Source organism: Apteryx mantelli, chromosome 27 (assembly GCF_036417845.1).
Source record: "Apteryx mantelli isolate bAptMan1 chromosome 27, bAptMan1.hap1, whole genome shotgun sequence".
NCBI lineage: Eukaryota > Metazoa > Chordata > Aves > Apterygiformes > Apterygidae > Apteryx > Apteryx mantelli.
Window position 1 is genome coordinate 5174348 of NC_090004.1, and position 19233 is coordinate 5193580.

At 52.5% G+C, this 19233-nt stretch overlaps 1 protein-coding gene across 1 annotated transcript in view; it reads left to right on the plus strand.

Moving 5' to 3' along the window:
* Positions 1–17442, plus strand: part of RUNX3 (RUNX family transcription factor 3) — a 33903-nt gene extending 16461 nt beyond the window's left edge. The window contains exons 4-5 of the mRNA XM_067311448.1: positions 4268–4432; positions 16919–17442. Of these exons, the coding sequence (XP_067167549.1) occupies positions 4268–4432; positions 16919–17442 (689 nt within the window). The remainder of the gene's footprint in view (positions 1–4267; positions 4433–16918) is intronic.
* The last annotated feature ends 1791 nt before the right edge of the window (positions 17443–19233 follow it).

The window sequence follows — 19233 nt, forward strand, 5'->3', positions numbered from 1 at the left end:
CCTCTGTAGAGGACTGGCGTGTCTCTCTGAAGTACCTATTTTGAGGACTACAAGAAGGATTTGAAAGGTATGTTTTGTGTGTTGAGCCGAAGTTTTATCCGCTGCCGATTGCTTTCTTGTGGTCCGTTCTCATGGACATGTATAGACGAAGCCATTGGGCTGTGTGCAGCATGGATGCACGGATTGCTCCTGGTTAGCTGCTTCCTCTGCTAAGCCGTAGGGTTTTGCTATTAATATTTGAGCCGTGCCTTGGGGGAGGGACGGGAGGAGCTCGCCTCTGTTGCTGGAGGCTCGCTTTAAAGGTGGACGCACGGGGTACCGTGCAGCAGCTGGTGGCTCGGCTCGAGCTGCTGCCGCGGCACGTTAGAGCAGAGGCGCTTTCCCCCAGACCATGCTACCGTCTCCTCCTCAGCGGAGTGAAGGAAATGATCTGCAAATGTCTGCGTTAATGAACATCCCCCCAGAGCTGAACTGCTCCGAGTTTCCTTTGCTCCAGCTTGCCGCCAGCACTTCGCAGCAAGACGCCTGGGGAGGGCCAAGCCACTTCCCACCATCTGCTCTCCCTTCCTTTGGTAGCACGGGGCTGCGGGAGGGGGACTGGGGCGAACGTGACACCCAGATCCGAACTTGCTGAGGGAGGGGGATGCAATGTGAAACTCCGACAGTAACTTCATCTGCAGCTAACCATAGCTAAACCTGGGGCCCAGGACCCCAAGCGTCCCCAAGGGTGCTGGGGTCTCGCAGATGGCCCCAGTCTCTGTATTGGGCTGAATGAAATCTGCCAACTCTGTGCTTTTGGCATCATTCAAGCCATGAAGTTCCTGGAGCTCCTTTTCTGATCAAACTTGCGTTCTGCATCTTGGTAATTTAGGGAATAAGCAGCTTTTGCCGAATGCTGTGAATACCCCCACGCTGCCTGGAAACCCCTTCTAGGTTCCCATTTCAGAGGCCATGTCAGGTTGTGCAGTGCGACGAGGAAGAGCAGGGTCTTCTTGGTCTTTGAAATGTTTTAATGCAGAAAGCATGTCTTTAAATCGGGGCTTTGAGGGCCTGAGTTTCCTCGCCACATACACTGTTTCGCTGTCTGCCTTCCAAGGAAACACCCAAAACTTCCAGTATGCTTCTTATTACTGGCCTAAAGTGTCAAATTCACATCGCTTCTTCCAGCTGGGAAATGTTCAATGGGCTCGTTTGTTTGATATGCTGATACAGATCTTGTTGCTACATCAGGATCTAAGGTGATCTGTCAATGTTTACATCATGTCATATTGAATATCAGCCGATTTGGAAACTCGATCTGTCTTTAAAACTCCTTCTCTGTTGACAAGAAGTGCCTAGGGTCAGTAGCTGCCATCACTTTATAGTAGTAAAGACTGTCGTTTCCATAAATATTGAGCTGCAAGCGAATGCTAACACAGTCAAAAATACAACCGTGCTGACTAAGAGGGAAGAGGGCTGAGCGCAGAGCGAAACGCAGGAGAAAACCCAGCAGAAAGTCTCCCAGGCGGCTGCAGGTCACACACACAAAGGTCGCCCACCGGGGTGATTAAGACTTCTGTGACTGATTTCTTGGGATGAGATCTGGAGCTGCTTGAAATCAACTGAAAATCCGCCCACTGACTTTGGTAGGCTTTGAGTCAGTCCTTGGTTTAAGCTAGAAACCACCTTCCTTCTCTCTGCTGCTGTTCATCTGACAGCGTTGGTTTCCTCTGCGTGACAGCTGTGGGTAGATGGGGAAGGGCTTGTAATGAAGCGAGCCACTGTAGAAATTCAAAAGCTCAGGTTGTTCTGATGAAAGAAACCCATTAATAGTGATTCTCTCTTGCGTGACAAGTCTGACGTCCTTGGCCGTAAGCGACAGCCGGCAGGAAGTCCTGGTGAGACAGTGTGTACCCAACAGGCTTGGTAGTCCTTGGAGGTGCTGGGTTTTAACCCATTCGCTTCCTTACTTCGTGTGGCTTAGCGCTGTTTGGTGCCGCCTGTATGGATGAAGTTACGGCACCGCCAGTGTCAATCGGAGAGGGTCTAGGGAGAACCGGGAAAGGTCTTCATCACACCATGGCTCTGCTCTGAGCTTTCCCTCCTAGGTGAGCCCCTGTGTTTGCCTTGACTTATATTTGTGTCTATTTTTCTACTTTCTTTTTATGAGGATAGTTTTAGCTTTTGGGGGGATTGGCTAGGATTTGCTGAGACACCCCACAAACCAGCCCCTTTTAAGGGGTGTAAGTGCAGCACTAGCGTTTACCCGAGGCTCAGACCCCCCAGGGCCGTGCCTGCGCTCAGGGAGCGCGGTGACCCAGCAGCCCGGGACAGCCTGATGGAGCCACATGCAGCCCTCCATGGAGTTGCACAGTTGAATAATCTTTGAAAATATTATCAGCACAGAGATCACTTGATTTATTTTTCAGGATTTTCTCCGTCACATGCCAGCTCCTGCTGCAGGATGGGGTTTCAGCTGAGTTAAGGGCAGATAAAGTAATTTCTATTAAATTTCTGCAGGACTTGGTCTTTGAAGTCCTTTTGGCTTCTCTGCTAACTCCTGCCTGAGAAACTGGTTAAAGGAAAAACATAACCTATTTTTCACCTTGTGTGTTAAAACACGTATTAAAATAATAAAATGCGGGCCAAAACAAGACACCTCACTGCACAGGCTTTGCCCCTTGGGGAAAGAGCAAGTATCGTGGGACAGACGCTGCTCACGTCTCTGAAGGCCCTCAGATAACGCAAAGATGCCTGAGGTCTAGGGACACGCAGAGATTAGAAGAGATCTTTTATGGTGTTGATTTGAGGTTTCTTTGGTTTACTTCACACAGGAGGGAAAACACATTTTTAGAATACCTCTGGGTCTTGCTTTCTGCTGGGAATCCTTTCTTACCGAGTTTTGCTCTCTGGCATCTGCCCGTTTTAGCTCTGTTGGGGGTTTTACCCAGGCGGGTCTTATCCGGGGGCAGATGGTGCGGCTCACCTGGATGCGGAGCTCAGCGGGAAGTGCCAACGTCGCTCCAAGCCTGCCGCTGGGCTCGCTTTGCCGCCGGGACCCGTGCGGAGCCGCACGTCGGCAGGGAGCTCGGCCGGGCGCGCGAGAGCCTCCGGCGAGCAAATGCTCCCCCTTCCCATCCGAGCTGCCCGCCGTCTACACGGACGGCCCGAGCACGCTGAGCCGAGCAACTGCGAGATCGCAAGATAGCAGGTATCAGATTTAAGGAGGGGGAAGTCGGGGGACTTTCTGCACCTTCGCTATAAATCAACGCCGAGCTCGCACTAGCGACGCAGCGGGGGCGGGAATGAGGGCGCGCGGAAGAGGCGGCTCTGCTCTGCGCCTTTCAGGTTTTCATGGCATCCCCTTTCAAAAGCCACCGAGAGCCGAATTTGGGGCTGTACGGTAGGATCTGACGAAGCGCAGCTCCACCGCAGAAGGATTCCTTGCCAGTTCGTCTCCCGCCTCCGTGCCTGCACACCTCCGAGCCCGGCTCCGGTCCTTTTAGGCAGGTGCAAAGCGCTGGCAGGTGAAGAGCGAGGGGAATCCGAGGGCTGAGCTCGGCGCCGGTGTCGAGCCGAAGCAGCCCCGGCTTGCCTGGAGGCTCTCCAGCTTTGTGCGGGTGTAACTGAGACTGGAAGCTGGCCCAGAGAGAGTGAAGCCGTTCGGCAATGATTAATATAGCAAAATGGGAAAGTTGTGCATCGAGTGTGTTTCACGCGCCTCTCGCCCCGGGCCGATTAGCGTGAATTTAGTAATATTGCCCTCATCCAGCAGCTGCTGCCCAAGGAGCTGGGGGCGCTTGACGAACGCTCCTGAGCTGCGGCCCTGCCTCGGGGGGGGGGGGTGAGCAGTCTCCCCGTTTTATAGCAAAAGAGGAACAGAAAGACGCAAAGCGGCACGGCCAAGCGCACTCCTGCTCTGCCTTTCTGCAGCTCCCGGGGCTCCGGCCCCCTTGGGGGGGTCGCAAAGCGGGGTAGGGGCCAGAGGAAGCAATGACTTTGCCTTCCGCCGTAGAAAAGATTTTAAATTCAACGTTTTCTCACTTGTTCCCCAGTCACTGAATCGCTGTACGGGGCGACGGGGGTTTTCCCGGCTTGCCTGCGTTTCCCCTTCTCGTTCGGGGTGGACGAGAGGCGGCGCAAGCTGCTGCCTTGGGCAAGGCGGGAGCAATCCCTGACGCCGGAGCGTGGATCCCGCTCCTTGATCTGCCGCCCGCGGGACGATTGCGGGCCTCCGACGTGGATCAGGCTAACCGATTAGACACCAGACTCTCTCATCGTGTTCCAGGGCACAGGCAGAAGCTGGAAGACCAAGCCAAACCCTTCGCCGACCGCTACGGGGAGCTGGAACGCCTGCGGCAGTCCATGAGAGTCACCCCGACGACACCCAACCCGCGCGGCTCCCTCAGCACCCCCAGCCACTTCGGCTCGCAGGCGCAAACTCCAATACAAGGTAACTGGGTGCGCCGTCCCGGCCACCTCCTCCAAACCCGCGCGCGGCCGGCTCAGCGGCAGGTGAAGAGCCTCGAGGATGGGCCAGGAGGGTCTTGGTTGAGTTTTGTGTCCCTGGAAGCCTTTTGGCTCCCGTTGAACAAGCAGATCCCAGAACCCGGCGGCTGAATCGTAAACGCGGGCGATTTCGCTCCGTGCAGCGTCTGATGTGGGGTCTCAGGGAAAACCGAGCAGCCGTTTCTGTAGGAACGCGAGGGAGATCTGAGCAAGGTATTTTGAATCCAGTAGCTTTTTGACATGAACGTACCCATGTAGACGGTTAAGCATCAGCCAGAAAGGGTGTATTGCACTTTGCATGCTAATCCAGATGGTTTCTTATCTTGTTGCATTGCGTTTATGCCAAGTCTGGTGATCCATCCCCTATCTCCAGCATAGTAATTCCCCAAGTGTATGCACACCTGCATGGGTGCACGCGTGCGTGCACGCACACACGCGCACACACACACACTACGGAGGCTTTGCTATTCCCATATTTGTGATCAGCATGGATGAACCCTCAGGTGTTCCCCATGAAGCTGCACCATAGCTTGTTGCCAGGAAAGATGTAGGAATTGCCACTGGTCCTTGAGGTATTTACCCGAGAGAGGTCAGTCTGCTCATTCCCATGCACCTGAATTTCATCCCCAAACTGGGTACTGCATTGGGAAATATCCAGGTGCTTTGCAATCCTGGTTTCCCGTACTTCCCAGCACATCCAAACACCACCACGACGTATTAAGAAAGCCTTTTCTCCTGTCTATATGTCACACGTGCTCCTTTTCCCTGCAGTTTTAATCCTGTTGTTTGCCTTTGAAAATCAGCAGAGGTACTAACAGGGATTTAAGGGATGTAAATTAAGCTGACTGCACTTTGCGTTTTGGTGAAAAGGTGGCCCTAGCAGAAGGTTTCGGGCCTAAAATTTTCAAAAGCCTTTATGTTGCATTTTCAAAAGCGATGCAGATGTTTGTTTGAAAACCTCAGTGTCATTAGCAAAGAGGGTGTCTTGGGCGCAAAAACATGTTTGAAAACGTTACCTGAACTGTAGAAGCTGCCCTGCTCCTCCCAACCCAAAATTACAGTGAAAGTTTAATTTATTTCTCATTGAAATGCAAATGTTTATGCTTGGAATTTTCATTGATATTAGCACAGTTTATGAAAAGAACCCAAGCAGTTTGTGCAGGATTATTGTTTGATTTTCACTGAGAGTTTCATAGACTCCTCTAATTGGCTCTATAATAAAGAGATTCTGGGGGGGGGGGGGGGAAAGTATATTTTAAATTAGCATGGTCCCCTGTGTGCCAGAAACTCGAACAGTGCCGTTTGGAGCAAGTGCAAAGAATCAGGTGATGACACACATTCAAAAAGAAAAATGAAACTGGCCCCAGTTACTCTCTGTGCCAAATTCCAGAACGTCAAGCGACAGCAGGAAAGGAGACACACAAAATTAGCCGTCTAAAATTGTTCCTGCGGAGTAGATCCAAAGTGTGGGAACATTGCAAAACATAGTTAGTGCACCCTCTGCTCGTGGCTACGTTGTTTTCAAGTTGGAGGAACTGCCTTAAAATTATAGTTACTGTGGATTCATACTGGCCTAACTGGGAGCAGAATCAGTTTAGTAATTTTAATCTCAGCAGTGTCCTTTTGACACAACACTAACTATAACCAATGCTACTACTAAAAAAAAAAAAAAACCACCCTTCTCGCACACACACGGCTTATTCACAACGATCATAATTTTTACCCGAGCAAGTGGAGCCTGGCCCATGCCAAGAATAACACAGGAGTTAACAGGCCTGTAATTCTCACGACTTGGCACATTCTTAGGTAACGCACATGAGAAGCCGATTAGCAAAAGCATAACGAGATATAGCTTAGGAGGGACAAACAGGGCAGGCTGGAGTTCCTCCGGCCCCAACTACCATTTACTCGAGTACTTCCCAAACCTGAGCCGCATTTAGCTTTCTCTAGGCGCGGAGAGCATCAGTGCTGTTCGGAGACGTGTTTGCTCTTGCCCGGTCCTGCGGGACCCAGAGCAGCCGGAGGGACGCTCAGGACTCCAGCAGGGAGCTGAGCCTGCTCCTCTCCTCGCTTGCCGGCAGTGTACCGGGTCGCAGCCCCATCAAATGACGCCCTGCCCGACCCGTGACACTCCCCCCGCGGGCGTCCCGGGCAGGCGCCAGCCTTGCCTCCTCTGGAAGGAGGGCCGCGTGGCTGCAGCGGAGATCACGACAAGGACGCGGGTGTAAATAGGAGAAGGATCTGGCCCTCGGCCATTTCCAGAAGACTTTCAGTAAAGCAGCCCCTGGAGGTTATAAATAGCCCCTGCGTAAAATGATCATCCTGAGGTTAGATGGTCTCAAACCAAAAACCTCCCGGTAAGAGAAAACCAATCGTTTCTGAAGGGCATGCCAGGAAACAGGGGAGGAGAGCGTGCCCAGCACTGCGGCCACACGGGTCAGATCCTGCTCTCGCGCTGGTTTCACACTGCTGAGGGCCAGTTTATTTAGGTGGCTTTTCTTTTACTTTACACCTTGCAGATAAGAGAATCAATCCCTTCCCATGCCTGTATGCAAATTAATTTACTCCTCTAACTAGCTCTCCAGAGAGCAGACTTCATTCTCATTTCCACTGCTTTTCAGGGGAAGAAAAAAAGTGACTCTGTGTTCACAGAGTGTAGCTGTGATGAGAATCTGGCCTGGACAGGTAGGACAGACATGACCCGCATGTAGTGTAAGCCCATGCTGCTCCCCCAGCTTTAGCAGAGCAGAGCCATTTGCCTCCGTGGAGGATTTGGCCCAATACTTCTGCAGTGAGGTCTGGAAAATCTGAGGTTTTGAAATCCCGGTTCTCCCGTCTCCGCAGCGAGACACCAAGCTGTCATTAGGATGGCTTGAAATGGTTCCTTATTATGGGGCACGCAAAGCCAGAGCCTTGCGTGCTTGCTTCATTTCAAGTTTTGTCTTTTAACTTAAAAAAAAAAAAAAAAAAATCAAGGAGCTCTCAAAAGTGAAGCAAGATGTTAAAGGAACTTGCTTCTGCCTGCCTTCAGCTGCTTCTTGGGGCCCCACCGCTCTGGGGAAGTGGGATGGTGACACACAAGTCCTCCTGGGGAGACCTGAGATGGTCCTAGCAGCCCCCTCCTCTGCGCATGACACTTTGCCCTGGCCCCTGCTTTCAGTCGTGGTTCACGCTGAACCATTTTATTCACATTGCAACAGAGTAGGACCGCCCACGCAGCCGGCTCCTGTGTTCTAGCTTTGCGGTGGAAACATCTTCAACCACTCAAAAGCAATTGTGTGCATTGTCCAGCAACATGTAGGGGCCTTGTGTACATGAGGACAATTGCAAAGTGATTTTAAATTTGATCTACTTAGGAGCAGAGCGAGCTGGTTTGATTAATGCACTTAACATCTCTTTACGCGCCTCTTTATATTGCTCTGGCGAAACCAAATTCCCTTGACTTCACAGGGAGAACAGTAAACGCTGGATCCTTTTGCAAACTCCATGCTGCCTCTCCCAGCCTTAGTGTCTGCTAAACGGTTTTGGAAATGTTGTCCTTGCTGGTGAAGAGCTTTCAGATTGCCCGATCTGGAAACTACACAGTTTTAACCAGCTTGATTTCCAACGCGTTACTTAAAGCCAGTGCAACATTTTTAATGTAGGCCAGGCATCAGCAGAATGCTTCACCATATGCATTTAAAGTAAAATCTCTCTCTCTTTTTCTTTTTAAGTATACATTTTTAAAGTATTATATTACTTTTAAGAAGCCTCTTGGCATAGGCAGCAAGTGCCCTATTGTTTCCGAAATGCAACGTGGCTGCTCTGAGGTTAAGTTCTGAATTATGGGTCCAGCAAATACACTGAATTGCTGCTTCCTAATCCCTGTCCAGATCGACTTATGGTTTCTTTAAAATATCCGTTTCTTAATGGATAAAAACATTTTACCATGGGCAGAGACTAAATTGTTTCCAAAGGAAGCTAGGCAAGCATTAGTGGGAAGAGAACATATTGTGGGATTCAACTTCAGCCTCAAAGGAAGGAACATGCTTAAGATGGGTTTCCTGCCTCCTTTCAGGCTCTGAATGCTTCTGTGCCTATCTTTAAACTACTTTTCTGCTCCTCTCAATCGCATTTGCCCACTGGACGATGGATGTCCCTTAAATTAATTTGCCATGTAATGGTCAAAGATGAAACATGAGCCAGCCCTGTACTGGAGCATCCCTGGAGAGCAAGTCCAAGCACCAGGGACCGCTGCGTTTGCCACTGATGTGCAGCCACCTCCGTTTCCCAGCCACAGCGCAGGGTGCTGCCGTCATACGAAACAGCAGACAACAGCATGCAACAAGCCTGGCTCGATTTTGCTGTCGCTCGTTGCTGTCCCGGCATCACGACCGCTGTGCAGGGCCCCTTTGCAGGAGGGCGCTGCTGCGAATTGCAGCGCGATGCCAGGCTGCTGGGCTGTGGTGCGGGGCAGGAGCTGCAGAGCAGGGCAGGAGCCGTATCTTGTATCATCACCTCCCCTGTCAGCGCGGCACGCTGCAGTGGGTTTCCCATGGCAGACTTGGCCTGGTCCAAACCTGCTCGGCAGGCAAGGTGGTCTAGCTGCAGGCTGGGTTGTAAATTCAGCTACTTCCTTTTATGTAGTCAGGGCTTGTTAATTTTTTTAATACCCTTTGAATACAGGTAAAGAGCAAAGCGCAGGCAGGCCAGAGGGAGTGCCTGCAATCAAAGTATTGCTGCAGCTCCTCTTCCCGTTCAGCCCACCCACCCGCTCCAATTAGCACCGTTAGCTTATTCATTAGCTTTGCGGGACAGAGTTGCGGGGGGGACTGAGCCTGATGCACTGCGTGGCAGGCCGGTCTGGGGGGACGTGGGGTGGGAAAGGGCTGTGGGGATGGCGAGGGAAAGAGAATCGGTCGCAGGAGAGGAAGCTGGAAGAGCGTGGCTTGTTTAGTCTAGCAAAAGGCAGGCTGGGAGAGAAGCTGATTGCTCTGTATAAATACATCCAGGGGGTAAACATTGGGGAGGCAGAAGAGCTAATGTAAGCTTTGAAGGACAGCGTTGGCACAAGAGATGGGTCTGAACTGGTCCTGAATAAATGCAGGCTGGCTGTTAGAAGCGAGGTCCTCCCCAGAAGGTTGGGACGGAGGGAAAAGCCTCCAGATGGCCCCTGAGGAGTTTGCAGAGGAGGTTGTGATGTGGTGCATGATTCTCCAAGCCAGGAATAGCTGGGAATGTTCCTGGTTCGCTCTCTTGCTCTCTATAGCATGGGGTCTGTTGCCCAGTATATTTGGGATCTGATTGAAAATGCTGGGAAAGGACCCAGGAGGGTGATGTTAGATTTGTGGTGCTCATCTGCGAGCAGGTTTGGGGGCTGAGAGCGTCTGCACAGAAGCATACATTATTTCAAGAGATTTAGAAAACTGAGTAGCAAATGTGCTCGGCAGTCTCGAGGTGGTGCCTTGCAGTGCTGTGAAAAGCTACGTGTGTGTTGTTGTGTTTTGGTTTGGGGTTGGGTTTTTTTTTTTCAGACTCTGCAGAGGAAGTACTTGCACCCGGTTCGTGAGCTACTTATATCAGATATAGAACAATTGCTCCATGGGCGTGTAACAACGGATGCTGTTCACACCCTCATTTTTTTCAACACCTCCCCCCCCCCAAAAAAAAAAAATTTTTTTTGCTCTATTTTTCACAGGGTGGGAGGAAGGGGCCATTTTCTTTTTTAGCTGGCTCTGACTTGGAAACGAATGAACTTGTTCACATATGTGACAGAGGCGTGAGAGCGTGCCTGCATGTGTGGGCGGGGAGGAGAGCAGCACCTTCTCTAGAGATGAGCTGTGTCTTCAGAGGCTGAGCGCATCTCCTGCACCTTCCCTTACTGAGCAGATTTGCTACATCTTTGGCCACCTGCCTCTTCTCGCTCCCCAGTGGAGCCATTATGATAACGGGAAGGAAGCAGAGAGGAAGAGAGGTCAGAAAAATGTTGAAAGACAGCTTAGAGGTCTAAGTGTCGCAGAAACTAGAAGAGAAAAATAGCTGAAGGTATATATAAAGAGAGGATTTCTGTCCCTCACTCCCTCTCGCACATGCATGAGTATTATATACATAAGCGTAAAGTATCATTAGTGTTTACATTGTCATCAATCATCACAGCATAGGGCAGGAAGGGAGATTTCCCCCTGCCCCGGGCAAGATTTTTCATGACAATTTTGCAAGGCATGTATATGCATATAAATAAAACAGTGATACATGCTCATGTTTTTTATATACTAGATATACTTGAAGAGGTCCACACTATCAAGTTCCCTTTAAATTTCCTTTATGCTTTCTACGTATCACTCGCTGTGTGCATTTGTTTGTGTTGTATAATACACGCACAGGCTCAGGTTTGTTGCTGTTGACCTGAAGAAGCCCCTGCATGTTCCCCACATCTCCGTCTCTGAAAGGGGGATCACAGAGTAATATTTCGGGTGACGTGGAATTGCTCAGATTCCATATGTGACTGCATGTCCCCAGATAATCCTCTCCTCCTCCTGTACCCAGGCAGATCCTTAGTGCTGTGCTCTGAGCACGTGCTGTTTGTTAGCTTGTTGTTTAGTTGTCCCTCAGCGTTCCTCAAAAGCTGCAGCACTGATGAGGTGCTGGCCTAGTTTTTGCTCTGTTCCACTATCCAGACAGAACAGACTTTTTTCCTGGGTTTGGAGACACAGTAAGCCCCAACTGCTTTGCTGGGCTGGACATACTTAAGTGCTGTTCATCTTTAAAACCTTTCGCAGGGCTATCTGAAGGGCAGACAAGTTCTTGGACAGGTAGCCAAAGCGTCCACACCATCCCAGCACAAGGACTCCTGGGACAGGCCCTCCAAGCAGAAACGGGCAAGTGGAGAAGCAGCAGGACTAGCTAATCTGGCAGAGACTTTGCCCCAGGCACCCTCATGGGGTGCTTACCTTAAGTAAGGGTACAGACTCTCACCTAAGGCAGGTATGCACCCAGCAAGTGGAGCGCTGTGGGACCAGCCCCAGCTGCAACTGGAGGTGGCACTGGCCTTGCTCCGGGAGGACTTTGAGGAGATGCTGAGCAGAGTCGCCAGCGCTGATGCTGGGAAGGCTCTGGGGACTTTTTCAGGCTGCACCTGGGAGCTCCTGGACCAGGCATGGTCTTAAGGGAGGAGGCTGATCACACCCAGACAATCTTCTGAGGTTTGCTGCCCACAAACCAGCCTCCCTACCTTCGTGCCTGCAACCGACCCCCTCCTTCCCTGCCCGGCTCTCACCACAGACCTGCTACAGTCTTGCTGCTATCACTGTGCAGGCATTCAAATACGGCCCTTTTCATTTATCTCCCTGCCATCAAGCCGAGAAAAGGCCTATGTTGTCTCTGAGGCTGGTGCGAAAATAAAGCTGCTGTCACTTGAGCTCAGTTGTTTTATCTGGAAGAGGGCTACACGGCTTTGAAAGCCCGTTTCTCGGAGGCTCGGCAAGCGGGTGTGCAGGGGGACTCGAGGGTCCTCCAGAAGTGCAAATTGCAGCTGCACAATTAAATAATCGGGTGTGTCCTGGCCTACACGGTCCCCTGGGCAGCCCAGTCCTAACGAGGAGACAGTGGCATTACTAATCAGGGCTTTGACCTTTACATGGCTTTTATTTAATACACATTCCACACTTCCCCAAACTCCCATCCAAAACATTGACATTTCCGCTGATAGATTGGGTCAGATTTTGGAGTGGTTGGGGGACTCAATTCACTCTTACAATGGTTAAATTCTTACAGCTAAATGGGCTTATTCAGTTAGTGCAGCAGCTGGTGTGATTTCGAGAAGAAAATAAACATTTCCTTCAAATATTTTGATTGGCAACTGGACAACTGAAATACTCAAGCTCAGATTGCCAGGGTCCAAAAAAGCAAATGGGGGTTGGACAGCTAGTAAGCAAGGCAAACCGTAGTAAATTCTCCGAGGCAATGCTACCACACAGATGTGTGTTTTAAACGCGCTGGGCTCTGTATGTGTTTGAGAAGGAGACAATGAGATGTGATTTTAAAATGCGTTGTCAGCTGTGATTGCAAAGGCAGCGCGGGGCCCAAGGGTTCGGCTTCACCCGCTCCTATTTTCCTGGCATTTGCTTCGCATGTTGTTTGCTCCGGATTGCTGCTTGATAGCTGGCTGAATGCGGCAGAGGGTTTCTTTGCTGTGGAATTAGGTGGTTATGGCACACGTCAATACAGATGTTTTGTTTGGAATCGCTGGGGCTGTTTTGGAGCCCAGGGGGGTCTCTGCCCGGCAGGGAAGCCCGCGCCAGCCTTGGACGTCGGGCAGCGAGGCTGATGCCTGAGGGCAGGGCGGCAAGGTGGGGGGCGGCGTGGCTCCGACCCGCCTGGAGGCTGAGGGTGTTTGGTTAGCCTCAGAGCGGCCTGCTGGCGCAGTGGCATTGCAGAGCCGTCTGAAGGCCCTGTGATCGGCACTGTACGCTTGCTGCGAGGGCACGGATGCTGCCATGGATGGAGGAGGGCAGCCCCGAGTGAGGGTGCCGAGATGGAGGAGGGCAGCCCCGAGTGAGGACACTGAGATGGAGGAGGGCAGCCCCGAGTGAGGGCGCCGAGATGGAGGAGGGCAGCCCCGAGTGAGGGCGCCGAGATGGAGGAGGGCAGCCCCGAGTGAGGGCGCCGAGATGGAGGAGGGCAGCCCCGAGTGAGGACACTGAGATGGAGGAGGGCAGCCCCGAGTGAGGGCGCCGAGATGGAGGAGGGCAGCCCTGTGTGAGGGCGCCGAGATGGAGGAGGGCAGCCCCGAGCGAGGGCGCCGAGATGGAGGAGGGCAGCCCCGAGTGAGGGCGCCGAGATGGAGGAGGGCAGCCCCGAGCGAGGGCGCCGAGATGGAGGAGGGCAGCCCCGAGTGAGGGCGCCGAGATGGAGGAGGGCAGCCCCGAGCGAGGGCGCCGAGATGGAGGAGGGCAGCCCCGTGTGAGGGCGCCGAGATGGAGGAGGGCAGCCCCGAGTGAGGGCGCCGAGATGGAGGAGGGCAGCCCCGTGTGAGGGCGCCGAGATGGAGGAGGGCAGCCCCGAGTGAGGGCGCCGAGATGGAGGAGGGCAGCCCCGAGTGAGGGCGCCGAGATGGAGGAGGGCAGCCCCGAGTGAGGGCGCCGAGATGGAGGAGGGCAGCCCCGAGCGAGGGCGCCGAGATGGAGGAGGGCAGCCCCGAGTGAGGGCACTGAGATGGAGGAGGGCAGCCCCGAGTGAGGGCCCGGCAGCCATGGCTGGAGCAGGGCAGCCCCGTGTGAAGGCGCTGGCGGCCGGGCCGCGGTGGCAGCCCCGCCGCTGCCTCTGGCGGTGTCGCTGCCCGGCGCGGCGCGGCGCGGCGGCTTCCCGCGGGCGCGGCTCCCTCTAGCGGCCGTTGCGCGCGCGCGGCGGCCGTTGCCCTCGCGGTGCCGGTGGCCGCGCGGCAGCCGGGCCCTGAGGGGAGGCCGGCGCGGCCGCCGGGAGCCCCGGGGACGGCGCTGGGTGCGAGGGGACAGCGAAAAACAAGGACCGCCATCATACAGTGAAGCAGCCTGGGGTCTGCCACCAGTGTCTGAAACCCCTAGATAACAGAGAGACAAAATATACAACTATTTCTTTGGTTTTTTTATTGTCTTGGGGTATTTTTTTTTTCTTTTTAATTAGCCTCAGACCAGTCTGTGAAAGCTGGGCGAGTCTTTAAGCCGAAGGCCCAGCCAAGAGCGAGTGAGTTGGTGGCGGTGCCGGCGCCGAATGCCGCTCGCCCGTATTTTGTGTGCACCAGCCGGGGTGTCTCCAGAGCCGGCTGCGTCGCCGTGCTTAGCTCCCCGCACACGCAGCCTGTAATTAATACCCTTGCACGCTTGCCACTAAATTAGTAGTGAGTACTGATTGCCAAATGTTGCAAGCTCAGGCCAATGAAACGTAGCCTTTAAAAAAAAAAAAAAAACCCTTTGAGAGTGTTATAGAGGAAAAGGGAAACGTGCCCTGAGCACTTGCGTTTTATTTCAATTTGCATTTTATGGAATATTATTTATGGGCATATGAAACCTAATGAAGGAGAGCAGTCTGCTCGCTGGAGATCATCGTCTTTTATGCTGGGAAAGGCAGCGATCAGCCATCTGGGTGCACTGGGGAGCCGCGGGGTGGATTTAGGGACCGCTTTGTCCGAAAGTGTGGCAAAACAGCCCAGCTACTTGGACTGCAGTGACGTGTGCGTGTGAGAAGGAGGTATGCTGAAGACAGCGCTCTTTCTCCACACCAAGTCCAGCCAGGACTTTTGTCCAGCGGTCCTACCTTATCCTGCAATGTTGGTGGATTGCTAAAGCTCCGGTCAAACTGGTCCTTGGAGAGATGACCTCCAAGCCTCACCTAACAGCTCCCGACAGCAGTGTTGGTGGTGCGTTTGCAGTATCATGGCTTTGGTGCAGGGCATAGCGTCCTGCTGGTAGGCTGAGATGGAAAAATAAGTTTTATTTGGTCAGTCGTAAGCCTTTGTTGCAGGGTAATGCTTTTCCAGCCAGCCTAAGCATGCTCCCCATTAACACCGTCTGCTGTAGCATGCAAAGTGAACAGCCACCATCTGCGTGGTTTGTGACAGCTTTGAGCTGCTCCCCTCTTATCTCACACCAAAGCCACAGCCATGTTCACTGACCGGGTGCTCCCTCGCCTTTCTCCTCGGTGGAGCCAGCATGGGAAGGCAGGCTCTGAACATTGCCAGCGACGGGGCTGCAGGGCAGGGAGGAACCCATTGCCCCTTCTCCTCCCAGGGGCCCAGCGGCTAAAGACCTCACCTGGGGCGAGAAGAGGGGTCAAACATCCCCTCCTGATCTGCTCCTCTGGAGTATGCCCTCACCATTAGTTAGCCAGGAGGGATTTGCTCGCCTGTTTTTTCCGGCATGGCCTGGAGCACCATCCCAGGGTAGCTGCTCAGATCCAGGTGACCAGCTCAAGGGGAGAAGGGAGGAGAGGGCAGTGTCGGGGGCACACGCCAGCTTCCTGCCAACTTTTGGTGGTAGCGAGTGACCTGACTGCAAGTTTCGAGCAGGAATGAGACCGTTTTTCCATTTAAGTCCTTCAGACATGTTCGGGGGGGAATAAAAGCTGTTGGTCACTCTGAGAAGCTAAAATGGCTTCATCTTAACAAATACATATATATATATGTTACATATAGCTGTATACATATACAAATATACAATCATATAAATGTGTGTATGTGTATATATATGTATACACATACTTATCTAAAAATAACAAGTGAGTTTCTCATATTCATCACATATTTTCTCACTGTGAGTTGATTGAAAAGCCAGCTGATGTGACAGACAGCAATAGCTAATAGTCTTTCTGGCTAGATTTTCTCTTTAGGGATAAACAAGCTTTTATGTGTTAGCTCTCAGCATCATAAATATCCTGAACGTGCTGGAGACCCTGGCACAACACAGTTTCATGCTCTTTCTCCCTACCTTTGAAGGAGCACGTCTCCTCCTTCAGAGCATGGACTGGGGGAAGAGGTGGGCTCCATGGTGCAGGTCTCAGGACAGCTGGGACAGCCCCAAAAAAGCCTTGAGGTCCTCTAAGGAGCTTCTAGCATGGACTTCTGTCCAGTCACGTTAGCAAGCTGCCTGGGACCCCCCTTTGGGTTTATACCCCCTGAAGAAAAGTCCTGGGGGGCCCCAGCAGCTGAGGGAGCTGGGCATCATCGCACCAGCCTGACCCAAACCTCCCTTCCCCAAGCAGAAGAGAGCCTGAATTTCTCACTCTCTTTATGCTCTTGGAAGGAGAAAAATACACAGCAAAAAGCAAGCAGAGGGATATTGTGGCTCCTAGCTTGGGAGTTTTCAGCTGTGTGTTTATCAGCTCCATCCCCTGATGGTATCAGCACGAACAGGCCACCCACAAGAAGGCTTAGCAGGCTAGTCTGGACTCCAGCTTTTCCTCTCTGTCTCTGTGTGTGCGTGTATATACACCACCGACTATCTCAGGGACCAGCCGTCTGGGGCCTGCATCCATTTATTTACTACACGGCATGTAAAGGCTAAACATTTTTTTTCTGTGTTTATAAGGATTTTTTTTTTAATCTGCCAGAGATGAATAGACCCCTAGAAAAGTCAGCTTAGTCGTGTCCCTTCTTGGATAGGAAACAACAAATTTTAGGACAGGAAATGGGACCAACTTAAACAAATGGTTTCAGGATTTTGTATTTAAGTTCCCCAGCTCTCTTCCCTGGCAGATCTGAGAGGTGCTTTTCCCTGTGGCTTTAATTCCTCGGGCAGGCGATGCCCAGGCCACAGGACCTGCACCGTTTCACCTCTCTCCACGTAGGGATGGATGTAGCAATGTTCAGGCAGGCCTTTGCCGTGGAAGCGGCCGGCGATGCTTACGCTGGCCTGCCTTTTGCATGGGAATACACACAGAAAGCGCTCTAACCGCCCGCTTTCTCCTTCCACCCGCACAGGCACGTCAGATCTGAGCCCCTTCTCTGACCCCCGGCAGTTCGATCGCTCCTTCCCGACGCTGCCAGCTCTCACCGAGACCCGCTTCTCCGACCCGCGGATGCATTACCCCGGCGCCATGTCCGCGGCCTTCCCGTACACCGCGACGCCCTCCGCCACGGGCATCGGCGGCATCAGCATGACCAGCATGCCCACCACGACTCGCTTCCACCACACCTACCTGCCGCCCCCCTACCCCGGCTCCACGCAAAACCAAAGTGGACCCTTCCAGGCCAACCCCTCTCCCTACCACTTGTACTACGGCACGTCGTCGGGCTCCTACCAGTTCTCCATGGTGGCCGGTGGTGAGCGCTCGCCCACCCGGATGCTCTCTTCTTGTACAAGCGCCTCGGCAGGGAACAACTTAATGAATCCCAACCTGGGCAGTCAGAACGACGGGGTGGATGCGGACGGGAGCCACAGTAATTCCCCAACGACCATGACGACTACTGGGAGGATGGATGAGTCAGTCTGGAGACCTTACTAGGAGGAACTCAACCAGGCCCCGATAGCTTTAACTTAATCAAACAGCCACCATTACGTTACTCCTTTCGGTAGTGAATAGAGCAAAATGATGCCTAGGGAACAGCTAAACCAAAGTCTCCCAAACTCAAAGCCAACCAGGATCCTTTGCATGCAAGCATGGGCAAGCATCAAGCGAAGATGGACCAGGACCTGCGTTACATTTCAGGATGAACGTCCACGAGGCTTGAATTTGTCGCTTGATGTGGTTCCTCCCATGTGTTTTAAAAATGTGGATTGTACATAAGGAACAAACAAAAAAAAAGCTGTGTGGAATCAGATATTTGTTTATTACAGAATACTTCTCAGTCATCTCACTCTTCCCCTCGTCCCCACACAAAACATTCAAAAGATAAAAAAAGATTGCCCTTCTGCACAAGCCGAGGTGTTTCAGAGAGGAGAAAAGACCAGGAAATCAGCCAAGCCATCTGTCTGCCAATGCAGGACGACTGAACTGAAGGAAAAAAAAGAAGAAGAAAAAAAAAAGAAAAACAATACCCTTTGTCTCCTCTCCCTCCCTCCTCACCTGTTTAGGGCCTCTGACCACCAAAGAGCTCCAGGACGACAGCAGAGCCACACGCGCCACACGAGAGTCTGGTTTACAGGACGCCCGCGGGGTCGCGGGCCCGCGCTGGGGCCGGGGAGGCTCTGCCACGCGTTCCGCGCGGGTCAGCCGGCATCAACCATGTGAACAAGAGCTGTGATACGATTATTATTATTTGTTGTTGATGCTAGAGGTTGTATTGGTCATTTTTGTCATTGTTGTTATTTTTAAAACAGTAACGTGGTTGATCCCGTGCCTGACAGACCTCTCCCCCCCCCCCAACCCTTCCTCTATGTTTACATATGAGATGTACTTTTTACGAGATGTGGTTTGTTTTGTTTTGTTTGCTCTTTTGTCCTGACCTCACCATTCAGTTCTTTGCTCCTCTTAGCAAATCTCAGCGATGGTGTCTGAAGCGACGGCAGCGTTCAGGACAATCCGAAGCGTGGGAGATGCACTTCCAAACGCGTTAGCTGCAACGGGGCCCAGGAGCATCTGGTGCCACCCGGGCTCTGGGTTTTCCTTTCATCCTCTCTGAGTGGCTACATGTGCAGCTTGTGGCAAAGCATCACCCAGAGTGGATCAGCACATGATGCATTTTTCTATTGAGAAAGGACTTAACAGTTGTCAGTTCGTACTGAAAGCTCTAACTGAGATTTGGAGAAAGGAGCAATCGTTAATCAGACCCCTTGGTGGTGGGCATATAGTGAAGCAATGTTATCTGGCATTTTCCATCATCTCCTCATCCTCTTCTCCTTTTCCCCCAAAGTGAACGAGAGCACTGGTATCTATTTGCTGTAGATGATGAATAAACTGAGGAACAGCCACTAAAAGTGCTGCTAGCCCATCGTTAACTGATTGCGTAAAGCAGCCTCCGGGGCACCCCAGAGCCATCTTCACACGTGGCACCAAAGGGTTTGCAACCCGAATGGGACCGCAAAGGGGGTCGTAGGCAGCCGGACACCAGGAAGGGGTCCCCCAAGGCCAGGTTAGCGGCCTCACACGGCAGCTTCCATCGCCACCCACGAGCCGGCGGTGCCTTCTGCCTGACATGGGAATTAGGGCAGGATTCGGGCTTCCTCGCCCCGGCAGGGCTAAGGATGCGTGGGAAAGGTCCTAGGGAGCCAGGCGTTTTCAGTGCCATGGGACCCGCTCCCCTCCGCATCTTACACACGCACACACACACACAGAGACACACACCCCTGCTGTCCC